General features: G+C 33.3%; 1 protein-coding gene across 3 annotated transcripts; it reads left to right on the top strand.

Annotated features, from left to right (window-relative positions):
* Positions 1 to 223: 223 nt before the first annotated feature.
* On the top strand, positions 224 to 7,816 carry LOC107408042 (protein EMBRYONIC FLOWER 1). Of its 3 annotated transcripts, XR_007241430.2 has the most exons (8): positions 225 to 566; positions 1,636 to 1,836; positions 2,294 to 2,718; positions 2,808 to 2,918; positions 3,007 to 4,529; positions 5,260 to 7,031; positions 7,157 to 7,300; positions 7,420 to 7,816. XR_007241430.2 is itself a non-coding variant. In XM_048475420.2 (7 exons), exons 2-6 carry the CDS (start codon positions 1,676 to 1,678, stop codon positions 7,009 to 7,011), a joined length of 3,972 nt encoding a protein of 1,323 aa, XP_048331377.2. In that variant the 5' UTR covers positions 224 to 566; positions 1,608 to 1,675; the 3' UTR covers positions 7,012 to 7,031; positions 7,157 to 7,816. The 3 variants fall into 3 exon arrangements, 2 of the variants coding, with proteins under 2 accessions (XP_048331377.2, XP_048331376.2); XM_048475420.2 differs by having other exon boundaries at positions 224 to 566; positions 1,608 to 1,836; positions 7,157 to 7,816; XM_048475419.2 differs by having other exon boundaries at positions 7,157 to 7,816.
* Positions 7,817 to 12,120: the final 4,304 nt, after the last annotated feature.

The following is a 12,120-nucleotide window of genomic DNA, read 5'->3' as shown; positions in this document are numbered from 1 at the left end:
TTTTTTTTTTTTTTTTTTAACTATCCACTTCTACTAGGGTTTTTTTTTTTTTTTTTTTTTTCTTCTTTCAAAAACATAATGGATTGTGATAAGAACCGCACATTCCTGCCACTTGGCTATTTCCTATTGGCTACAACACTTTCTCTCTCTGTAAATATTATGGATATATATATTTTTTTTATACATGGTATGTGCATGTCTATGACATGGCAATGGTGTGGATGATTTTTAGTACCAACAGAAAAAAAAATAAATGAAAAAGAAAAAATGAGAAAACCTCATTTCAAGGACAAAAAAGATAAAAATTCTCTCTCTTTCACCTTCTCTATTCTCTCTCTCTTTCTCTCTCTAAAGAATCGGAAACCCTCTCTCTCTCTCTAGGGTTTTTCCAAAGTTCGCACTCAAATTCTACACTTCCAGCTTCGAATCTCGTTGCTCAGCTAACTCTCCGAGGTTCGCGCTCTTATGCTCTATCTTCCACTACCATTTTCTCTACAAGCCGTGGAAAAATCGAAGTCGAGCTGATGAGGAGTCTTATGGTATTCTAGACGATTGAGTTTTTGCGGGTGTGTATTTTTTTTTTTTGTTTTTTTTTTTCTCAGCACTAAATCACTCTTTGTTCATCTCGGTTTTTGGGATTCGATGACTGGGTTAGATTTTGATTGGGTACGATTATTTATTTATTTTTTTTCCTTTCAGTTTAAACTGCTTTATTTAAAAAGATATTTTAAGCTCGGGTTTACTGTGTTTTTTTTTTTTTTTTGTACGTTTAAGTTTGGCCTTTACTTTGTATATTTTTTTTTCCTTATCTGGGTTTAATTTTGGGGGATCAAACTTATCCATTTCTATTAACATTTCGGTATTTATTTTTATTCTAATGTTAGTCCTTTTTTTTTTCTTTTTTTTTTTTAAAGTGAGGTTTAATGGTTTAGTGTTTGTGAATTTTCTAACTGGATTATTAAGTACTACCCTAAGGAAATTCTTATTTTATTTTGGCGGATTGGATTGCATGCTCGTAATTTCGGATTTGGCTTTTGCTAATAGTAAGTCTATGGTGGTTTTGCGAGGTCTATTTGCATATCTAGCTAGATTCACTCAGCTTTTTCTTCTTGGTGGCTATATGTCGGTCTCATAAACACGAAACCCTAATGTGTGGTTTTTTTCTTATTGACCTTATCTTATCATTTATTTGGCTTGCTTAAACGAGTTGGCTTAACTAAATGACTGATTCTCTTCTATGTGAGACGTTGAATTGGCCACTTTAAACTCCTTTTATGTTGATTTCGTACAAAATTAGGGTTTCTAATTTCTTCCCCTTGGTTGTTATATACTTGTATATTGACATTGGTGTCGTTATTTTATGTACTTAATCACTGTTTAAAGAGGTTTTTGACATTTTATTTGGTACTGTAATAATTTTGGCATTGATTGATTTAGTTACTTTGAGGTTTCACTAGTGTTTGTTAAAAAACCCTAATATGATGCTATGGGACTTTCACACATATCTTTTGCTGTACTATGGAAGCTTTTTGGTATTTTATTTCGTTTAGCTGGCTTTTGTCTTAGATTTATTGTTTTATTAGCATATGATAATGATATTTTGATAGTTGAATTGTGTGAACATTATGTTGGAAGGAGGTATTTATTAGCGGGGGGGAATGTTTGATGCTATAACATGGAGAAGGCTACTGTGATGGAGGAGACTCATCAAAAGATCAACTCCAACAATGCCTCCATGGCTGTGGGATCATATGTTAAGATTGACTCAATATCTATTGATCTTGACAATGTTAATGATAAGAGAGATGCGGGGAAGTGTGAGCATTTTTCAATGCGGTAAGCTTTTGATAGCTCATGTGTTTTAATCCTGTAGAGTTTTCATTTGGTTCCCAGATTATATGCCTTTGCTTTTCTTGACATGCTAATGGAACAATGTCTTGGATATTGTATTTGGTTAAAAAAGCCATTGTTTTTATACTATTCACTGAAATCCAGCATTCATAGCTTGAATCGGATCAACTGGTGATAACAACAGCTTTCGTCAAGAGCTCAAATACTAGATAACTGTCTTTTTACTTTGGGGAAAATCATCTACAAAAGAATACAGATTATATGATAAATTGAAAAAAATGTGTAACAAGATCAAACGTATGGAAACTTTTATGTTTCATATTTACCTCATTCATTTGTTGTACATTGTAAATGGCTGACTTATGGATTACTTGTGAAAATTTTGTTGATTAAAATTATCTACCCTTTTTTTTTTTTTTTTTTTTTTTTGGGGTAAATGCAGCGGGTTTGTATCTGAAATCCGCAAAAAAGACTGGAAGATGTGTTGGCCATTTGCCTCAGAAAGTGAACAGAATAGTTTTGAGGAAACAAAATCTATGCTTCCTCATCTAAACGTTCCAAAATTCAAATGGTGGCGTTGCCATAATTGCACACAGGAAATTGGTTCTGGGAGTGTTGTAAAAAATCATCATCCAGGCTTTAATTCTTGTAATGCGGGATCTAAATTCACTTGCTCTCAGATGCCATCCTCGGCTGATACTGCAATACTTCTGCCAGATATTCAGCAAGCTCCAAAGTCAGGCATTGTTGAGGGAAGAATAGTTGATGCTCATATATCTACTAATGTTAGTAGCAGTATGCTTCATCCTTCATCATGTAGTGACAAGAAAGAAGAGAAAGTTGAAGTTGCCACCACGACTTTCTTAGGTATATATGCTTCATGTCAAGCTCAGTTTTTCTAGATATCCTATTTCCAATATATTATAGCTGTTTGATTTATTTTGTGTTTAATCCAGGACGTGAGACTGGCTTAAAAGATGATATGAGTCATGAAATTCCCAGATTAACTGTTGTTGTGAACGAATTTGATTCAAACAAGATGCAGGAGAAACATAAATGTGACACAGGTAGATCTTCTATGCTTGGCAATTATATAAAGACACTTAACAAGTTACTTGCTATCATTTGTCATTATCAAATTGTCAATGATTTTAGGTACAGAAGCTCTAAAACTGGAATCCAATAGATTTGTCGAATTTATAAAGCAAAGCTGTGAAAGTCATGAAGGTACTGATTTTGAGTTTCCGATTGGAAACCACAAGTGCAAGGCTAGAAATCCCCCCAAAATTTGTCAGAGAGAAAAACATGCTTCTATGGATGAACAACAGGAGTTAGTGATAGCTTCTGGAACTTCAATGTCACCCAGACTAAATGATGAGGCAGGTAATGCTGTTAAGGAGCAGACAAAAGTTCTAAATGATGAGGCAAGCAATGCTGTTAAGGAGCAGACAAACGGCGACTTGGTATTAAATGACTGTGATTATGCATCATCTGAGAGTTTTGAGATTTTAGATGAAAATAACCTTCAGGATCATCATCAGGATAAGTCAGGTGGGTCCCACCGTAGGAAAAATCGAAAGGTGCGTCTGCTGACTGAGTTGTTATTTGATAATGGAGATGGAAAGACTGGTCACATCAGCACCGAAGATTCTCCATCCAATGAAATTAATAGTGCATCTCCAATGGTAGAAATGGTTTCTATTCCTCAAGGTCAGGTGTCTCTCCAAGAAAATCTGACAGGGGGTTTGGATGAGAATAAGAAAAGGAAGTTGCCTTATGATGGAGAATGGAGATCCCCACAGATGAGCTTTCCAAATCATGTAAATAAAAAAGTTAAGGACACCAATGGAGATGTAGAAACTGCTACTGGAAATGCAGATTCAGAAATAGAGAAGGATGGATTTGGTGGAATACGTCTGCAGACTGATATGGCAAACTATTGGAATAAGTATAGTATTGATAGAAGTCCTATTAATGGTAAGAAAAAAAATAAGAAAACCCAAGTCACTGATGCATGTTTGCCCTTGGCTCAAACTGAAGAAAGTTTGCCTAAGCAAATCCAAGACAAAATTGGAATTTCAAGTAAGGTTATTGTTGATAATGGTATTCCTCCCAGACTAATGCAAGATGCATACGCAGCCAAAGGAATGGATCAAATTATTTTGCCTGCTGTAAGAAAGGACAGGAAATCTAGTCTTTGCAAGAAGAAAAGCAAGATGCTACAGGTTGATGATGGAAAAGCACCTAGGATCATTGATGAAGGTCCAACTACAAGAAAAGATGTAGAAGTTATCCAAACTGGGCCTTTACCTGTTTCTTTTCAGCCAGTTGAAGATACATCTACTGGAAAAGGACTGCATCATTCTCTTGGAAGTTATTTGGTAGAACAAAGATATGACAGAAGATATATTCCTCAGGTTGAAGATGGCCTACTTAACTTGTTACCTTGGCATGAGGGTACTTCAAAAGTGGATGAGGTCATGCGGAATGATGTAGAAACAACCTATGTTGCTAATTCAAGAGTTCCTTCTAAATCCACTTCTTATCCTTTTCTTGGTAAAGAATTGCATGGTGAACTTAGTAGTAGATTAGCCACCTATGGTATGCCTGTTCTGAATGAGAAGCGCAAGTACAGCCCTCAGGTTGGAGAAGCGAGTCATTCTCAAATGCAGCAAAGGGTATGACCTTTTTTCTCTTGTTTCTATTGTTGTGGTAAGTTTTTCTGTTACCATGGCTGCATGATATATATCATTTGCTAAGTAAGTTTCTTTTGTCTTTCTAAAACGCTTCACCTGTAACCTGTTTTTGATTTCTTTCATGGAATTAAATAATGATTGACTAGAACATACCAATCAACCATTGATTTCCTGACTCAGGAATTATTGGTGTGACTACAGTCTATGCATCTAACTTGAGTAAAGCATCATTTGTAGCTGGTTTTGGTGTCTGTTTGAATGCCACATCATAGTTGCATGTAATTGAAGTGTGGAGGGATTCTGTATCTGAGGTTATCTTTGCTTGACCAGACAATTTGATGCAACAACCTCCTTATTTGACAAGAAATTTTGCACTTCCTCTAGGCTGTTCGCTAATTTTATGGCATTTTTAACATTGGTATCATTGGCATTATTGGAGATATGTTTTTTTCTTCCCCGTAATATATGGGCATATAAAATATGTATGCATGATGCATGTGTCAGTGAATTGAGATACGAAAACTGAGTTTTCCATTTTCCCATCTGAGCCAGTACTTGCTAATTTAATTTATGGAGACTTACTGATATTTTAACTTTTTGCTGGTATGGAAAGTATACCAATTTTAGTAAAGTCTTTGGTGGAGCACTTATATCTTTAATCCATTTTGTTTTTCTTTTTCAATCTTTGTGTATAATAGTAAACTCTTTGCAGGAAATTTGTGGTGCAAGCAATGGTCAGAAATCTGTTAGAGTTAAGGAACATTCAGCTGTTTGTAGACAACATGGTGACCAAATAACTGACAAGGTGTCTGAGCCTGGAGCTTTGGATGACATACCTATGGAAATTGTTGAACTTATGGCAAAGAATCAGTATGAGAGGTGTCTAGATAATGCTGAAAACAGTAGGCATCTGGTCGAAATGACAAATGAGGCAAGGAATGGTCAAATAATAGATTATAGCAAAGTCTATGGTTTTGAGAAATTTAGAATATTAGAGGAAACAAGTCAGAAACGAAAACCTCATGCCAAAATTGGAAAAAATGGCATAACCATGAGGAAAAATGTAGGACCCACCAAAAAGAAGTCTGTTGATTATTTTTCTCATATTGATGGAAACCACTTCAACATGAGCCATTTAGGTCATACTCATGGTCCTACAGGAATTAGTACATTTTCTCAGTCTCAGAAGAAGTCTCCAGGTAGAGTCCAATTTCCTGCTACTGGTTCTAGCAGGTGTAGTTGTGCGCAAAACTGCAAATGGAATGGCGATATGGGGCATGGTTTTTCTCATACTGGCATGCAGATGGGTGCTTGTAACACATGCCAAACCATTTCACAGTCAAGTGAAGAAGCAGCTCGTCTTTGGTCATCTATGATGCCAAACCACATGCCCTTGGCATATAGTATTCCTCAAAAAGCAGCAGCACAGCCTACTAGCGTAGATATGCTTTCACACTGTTCCAGCTCACTGCACAAGGGGAATGTGAACAGGGATCCTGATCTAAAGTTTTTGAACCTAAATTCTACTAGCCTTGAAAAACATACTCAAAAAATTGGGTCTGAAAATTTAGGCAGAAGAAATGCAGAGTATCCATTAGCTAACAAACATAATGGAATTGGACTTCATCAAAATTTGGTAGGTTCATTAGATCTGTATTCTAATGAAACAATACCAGCAATGCATTTACTCAGCCTCATGGATGCACGGATGCAATCAGGTGCAGCCTTCAATATGGGTGGAAACTCGAAGCTCCTTGAGAGACCCTGTCCTCGTGATCAAACCTCTAAGGAGTATTCCCGGCTGGAGAATAGTGTTTACAAGGCAAGTAATAGTATGAAACACCTGTCATCTGAGTATTATGGTAAAACTCATCGTCCTGCGAAATCCCATGATTGTTTTCTTGTCAATCCGGCAGTTGGTCCATCTACTTCCTCATTTCAACATGATAAAGGTCTTGAAAGGACTACTGACTTTACAGGTCAAGTTTCCTTAAGCTCTCAAAAGAAAGAGAAGGTGCATAGCTGTTCAACTACACAGAGTAGAGGTCGAAAACCACAAAAATCTGTGCTTGCACATGGTGGATCAGGTAAAAATCATGGGGCAATCTCCGTTCATAACATTTGCAGAGGGTTGCTTGATTCATCTGGTTCTCTGGTGTTCCCCTTGCAATGCCACACTACAGAAAATTCAACACAGAAGTTGGAAACCCGTCAAAGTAATGGAACTTTTTGGCCACCAAAAAGCAGTTTGGAGTCCACACATTGCTCTATTAACAGAAACCCAGCTGATTTTAGCATGCCAGAAGTAGGGAATGAGTATATGATTAAAGGAGAAGACCTAAGATTTGGAAAGCTAATTCCTTTTGAAATGAGGCCCAGCCTAATTAATTTGGAGCAGCACAAGCTACGGAGGAATTTCAAGCACGCTACAGAAAAGGAACATGTCCGCCGTCGAATTTCATGAGGATCCTGATGTCCATAATGGTATTACTTCTTAAGCCTTTACCACCTATGAGGGTTGAAATGCCTTTTCTTGTAGAGCTGCCTGTTTTAGGATGTGCCTTCCTAAATTTATCATGCATCTAATCTCTGAAATTGTAATTTTGCAGGTGGAGTCCTGGATTCTTTCCAGCTAATGCAAAAAGTCGGATTCTGTAGTGGATTAGAAACCCAGTCATAATTTCCTTGCAAGTTGATTTTGAAATCAGAAACTGACTCCTTTGGATTGTGTTTGGCGTCTTCCCTGTCTGAAGGTGAGCTATGCAACAGTGCTAGGTGCCAGTCGAGAACTGTATATACCATCTTGCCTTTTGACCATCTGCAAGTAAATATATATAGATATATATATGATATATATGTACTTTTATTTCAGTTGTTATATGTGGGTGTCATATGGATAAGTTATGTAAAAGCCTCAACACAGCCCCTTCAGTTTTCAGAAGGGCTCAAGATTGCTGCAGTGTTTTGACTAATGCCCCATTCCTTGGTGGGAAGTGGGAGTGGAAAAAAGAAACAGGAAACAGTAAACAGGGATACAGGGAATTATCGAGCATGGTTACTGGATGCCTGTATTTTAAGAACCCCATTGGGGTAATCAATAAATGGTTAATCGTGGACAATACTTGAATTTGTAATTTCATATAGTGCCCAAAACAATTGTGAGAATTGACTGTATTGCTGTTTTGTGAGTGATTTTAAAATAAGACTTTTCAAACGTAATATATTTTACGTGATTTACACACCGTTTACATTACACAGTATATTATGCAGGTTTTCAATCGCTTAGGAGGATTTATTTTATCATTAGCAGCAAATTATTTGATCTGAAATTCTGTCCCATCCAAGTGAAAGTAAATTGGAAAAAGAAACGTGTAGATCTTCTAACAAAAAACCCAATTATTTTTTCAATTCAATTTTTTTTTTTTTTTTCGTTGCAGGATTACAATATATTCTAGGGAGGGAAATTTCATCTAAATTTGGTTGAACCCATAATATGAAAGTGTATTCTTAGTGCTTTTATTACTTGGTCAAGCCTCATACTTTCAATTGGTGTTTGTTCTCAAAATATATGGCAAGTCTGGGCATATCATCTATTTGTGATGATTGTCTACTTTCGTATTTTTCTCGGTAATGTATGAAGGCTTTCTGGCGAGCCTTAGCTTAGGATAGTCTTCGAATATGGATATTTACCTACATATATTTATTTATATACATATAAATATATGTATACAACTTTCAGCTATATATATATATATATATATACACAAATACATGCATAGAACCCTGAATATATCAGGATATTATCACTTTAGTAGTTCAACATTCCAAATGAATCCTAAACTTATATATACACATGCTAATATGAATACAAGCATATCTCCACTCCATATACACAAATGTTCATATAAAGACAAAAACTAGCATTATTGGTAGAATTCAAAGCTATTTAAATTTTCCCTTTGGACATGGTAGTAAAATTGATCGTCCCTCCTGTGAGATGTCTGGATTTAAACACCATTTGCAATCCCAATCAAATTTCATCTCTTTTAAAATTTTAATAACTGAAAAAAACGCAATCTAATAGTTATTTTTTTATAAATGTTATCATTTAGGAATGTTTTTGTTTTATAGTATTTTTTTCAAAAAACATTTTATAACGCAATAGTTAAATGTAGGATATAAATCTAAAAAAATACTTTTAAAAGTAAAATAGATATATTTTAAGCATTTGATTTTAATTAAAAATGAACAAATTTTTTTTATTATTTTTTATTTTAAAAAAGCACATTGCTTAGTTCTTTTTCTAGAAGCACCTAAAGTGCTTTTTCTTTTTCTTCTTCTTCTTCTTATTATTTTTTGGTGCCAAATACGTTATCAAATGTTTATTTTCTCAAATAAATACTTTTAGCTCTAAATATAGCGTTACCAAACGTGCATCTGTTTCATCAATTGGGAAGAAGTTCATTTTGGATGCCAAAAACTTGCCATTTAAAGTACATTTGTACATTTAAACTTTAAAGGATAGTAGTTGGCTCCTTTGTTGGATATTAAAGATATAAAAATTTATTGGCTTATAATCTTCGTAATCTTTGTATACTCTTTTTTCTTTTTGGACAACAAAATAAGACATAATCATTGTATGTTGAATTGTTTTTTTGTTGCTTTGGATCCTCCTTTTGAGGATTATTTGGTTGGTTTGTTTGTTTTCTTCTTATCCCAAAAAAAAGAAAAAGAAAAAAAAAAGAAAAAGAAATAATAAATAAGCAAACTTCTGAATTCATTGACATTCAAGTGACGCTAAGCTAATTAATCTGTTATGTCCCAACTAAATAAGAAAATACTGACGACTAAACTGCGTAAAGATTAAAATTTCATGCATGCTGACACTTTTTTATTAATTAGCAATAACTTTTAATTTTAGCTTGTTTATATGTCAACGTACTCCAGATCCTATAGATTTTTCAAATTATTAGATAAAGCTAAATTAGTCTTCTTTTAATTTTTTGTTTTTTAGTTTTCTGATCATGGTTTATACTTTTTGGTTTGACAATTAATTTGAACTTTTGCAAAGTTTTTCTTCTTCTTTTTCTATTTTTTTTTTAAATTTAATTTTATGTTTTTCTATTTTAACTTTATGCAGGCGCTTTGTAGTTATCTTTGCCATAGAGTATTAATTGTTAGCTAGTGTAGGGTAGGGGGTAAAGGTACTCATTTGTCAAAAATGCATACAATTATATCATTACGTGAACGGGTCTTTTGTACTAGTAGTCTCAGTCACCAGGGGAAATAGTCTCAGTTACCGACCAATTCATCCAAAATTACGAACTTCAATTCTTATTTTTGTTTTTCATCTTTGTAAACAAATCCACAAACCATTAATTAATAACTAAAAGCCCTTTAACAACCTTTAATTTGATTTCATAACATAGTTTGAGGAATTAATGAAGAAAAAGATGGCGATCGATATACAAATACTGACTGAATACCCATCAACTTTATATATAAATAGTGACTGTATATCCGTCAACTTTAATGGTGCTATATTAGTGCACATGAAGTTAACATAAGAAAAGAATATTATGAGTTTGAAAGAGTTGGAATTGTGAATTATTTATTACCATTTTGATCTAATTGCTTTGGCGATCTCCAAACAAACTTGGGGTTGGAAACCAAGGAAATCATAAGTTGCCTTCGCCGTTGATATCCAAGCCATAGGACCTCTTATCATATATGTAACTGTAAATTTTATAATTATTAAAATGAGCATGATTTATATAAGCTTTAAAAAAAAAAAAAAACAAATCAATGATTTACATGTGGTTATGTTATATACTTTTTATACTAAAATTAAATAATATATAATAAATCTCACAAAGTGTTACCTTAAAATATATGATTTTTGATTTTTTTTTATCCAAGTCTCAATTTCAAAATTAAATATTTAACAATCAAAAGATTATTTGTTTATATATATATATATATTACATTTATTTAAAGTGGTTGATTCATGTTAAAATTTTTATTTGAGCTTTTATTTAATGAGTTTTAATTTGAGTATAATTGTTTGATAGGATAAAAAATAAATAAAATATGATATTGTATTAATTAATTAAGGATATTTTAGAAATTTAAATTTATCTGTCTTAATTATAAAAGAAATAGAATTTTAAAATCACCTTAGAATTTATTCTAGAATTTGCTATATAATTGCCAAAGTTGTCAAATAATCAGCTATAATATATTTTTACTAAACACCTAATTTGCCAAAAAAAATTTCATAGTTGATTCTAGAACTCCCAAAATCAATACCAAACGAAATCCTTAAATCTTTCTGCCTCAAATGATCTTTAACTGTGTTCATAAAAAATTAAGACCCAGAATAAAATAAAAAGCAATCTTTGAATATTGAAAAATCCAAATTTGGAAGCAATAATGCAATTAGAGCTTTAAATTAAACTTACTACCTTGGAGATCATCACTTCTAACAAACCCAATGACACTAACTAATTTGGTGAACAACTTTTAGCTTGAGATATTGTTTTGGACTAATTGCATAGGCCACGTTTGTTGTGTATGTGACGTTTGGGACATTGGCTCCATAGGAGTTGTATAGGTTAATACAGCGGGTTTGGTTGCAGCCAACCGGAGGTTGTGGTGGCATGGCGGAAATGGTACCCCAAAGCCAAAGGAACATTTTGTTTTTAGGTAATCCAAAGCTAAAGGACTTGGTGGAGAACAATTAATATGATAAACCATCATAAGGACTCTACCGGTAATTTTTCTTTTTAATTTTTTGGTGCAGAGAAAGAAGGTTTATGGTGGGAATGGGTTTGTAAAGGGGGTTAAGCAGTATGTATGGGAACGATGAAATAATGAGATGCAGGAGAGTATTTATGTATATATTAGAAGTTGAAAAAAAAAAAAAAAAAGTCACTTTTTTTCTTTTTTTCTCTTTTTAGACAAGTGGATTTTTCTTTTTCTTTTTTTTTTTGGTTAAATCAAAACAAGCGAATCTGCCTGACAAACACCAACATAGGACTTAAAAAGAAGAATATGGATGTTCCATCAACGATAGTAGCATGTTCATTGCTCGCCTTAGAATAAAATTTTATATATATATGCAATAATTTTCTGTTTTTATTTTGGCCGAAAAACTCATCCAGCTATGTTGTTAATGGGATGTAAATAACGAATTTGGATGTTCCATCCAAGTTACTAGGCTGGGATGTTTTTTTTTTTTTTTTTTTTTAAAGCTGGGATGTCTCCCAGTATGTATGTATATATATATATATATATACAGGAACTTTAAGTTAAACAATATATATACACATTAACGTTAATTCAAGCATGATAAAAAAAAAAAAAAACTTTAATTCAAACAATTATTGTTTTGATCGAGTTTAGTGGATCATTGTTGGGTAAATAACATTTTCTTAATTTATTTTCATCTTGTATTTTTCTCTTATTATTTTATGTCCACTCCTCCCTGTTTTGGGTTTAATTCTCCCAATGATTAAAAAAAATAATAATAATTTTTTTTATTTTGTAATAATTTTATCGAAGTAATCAGGCA

Source organism: Ziziphus jujuba, chromosome 5, assembly GCF_031755915.1.
Source record: "Ziziphus jujuba cultivar Dongzao chromosome 5, ASM3175591v1".
In the NCBI taxonomy this organism is placed as follows: domain Eukaryota; kingdom Viridiplantae; phylum Streptophyta; class Magnoliopsida; order Rosales; family Rhamnaceae; genus Ziziphus; species Ziziphus jujuba.
This window is presented reverse-complemented; position numbering and strand designations above follow the sequence as displayed.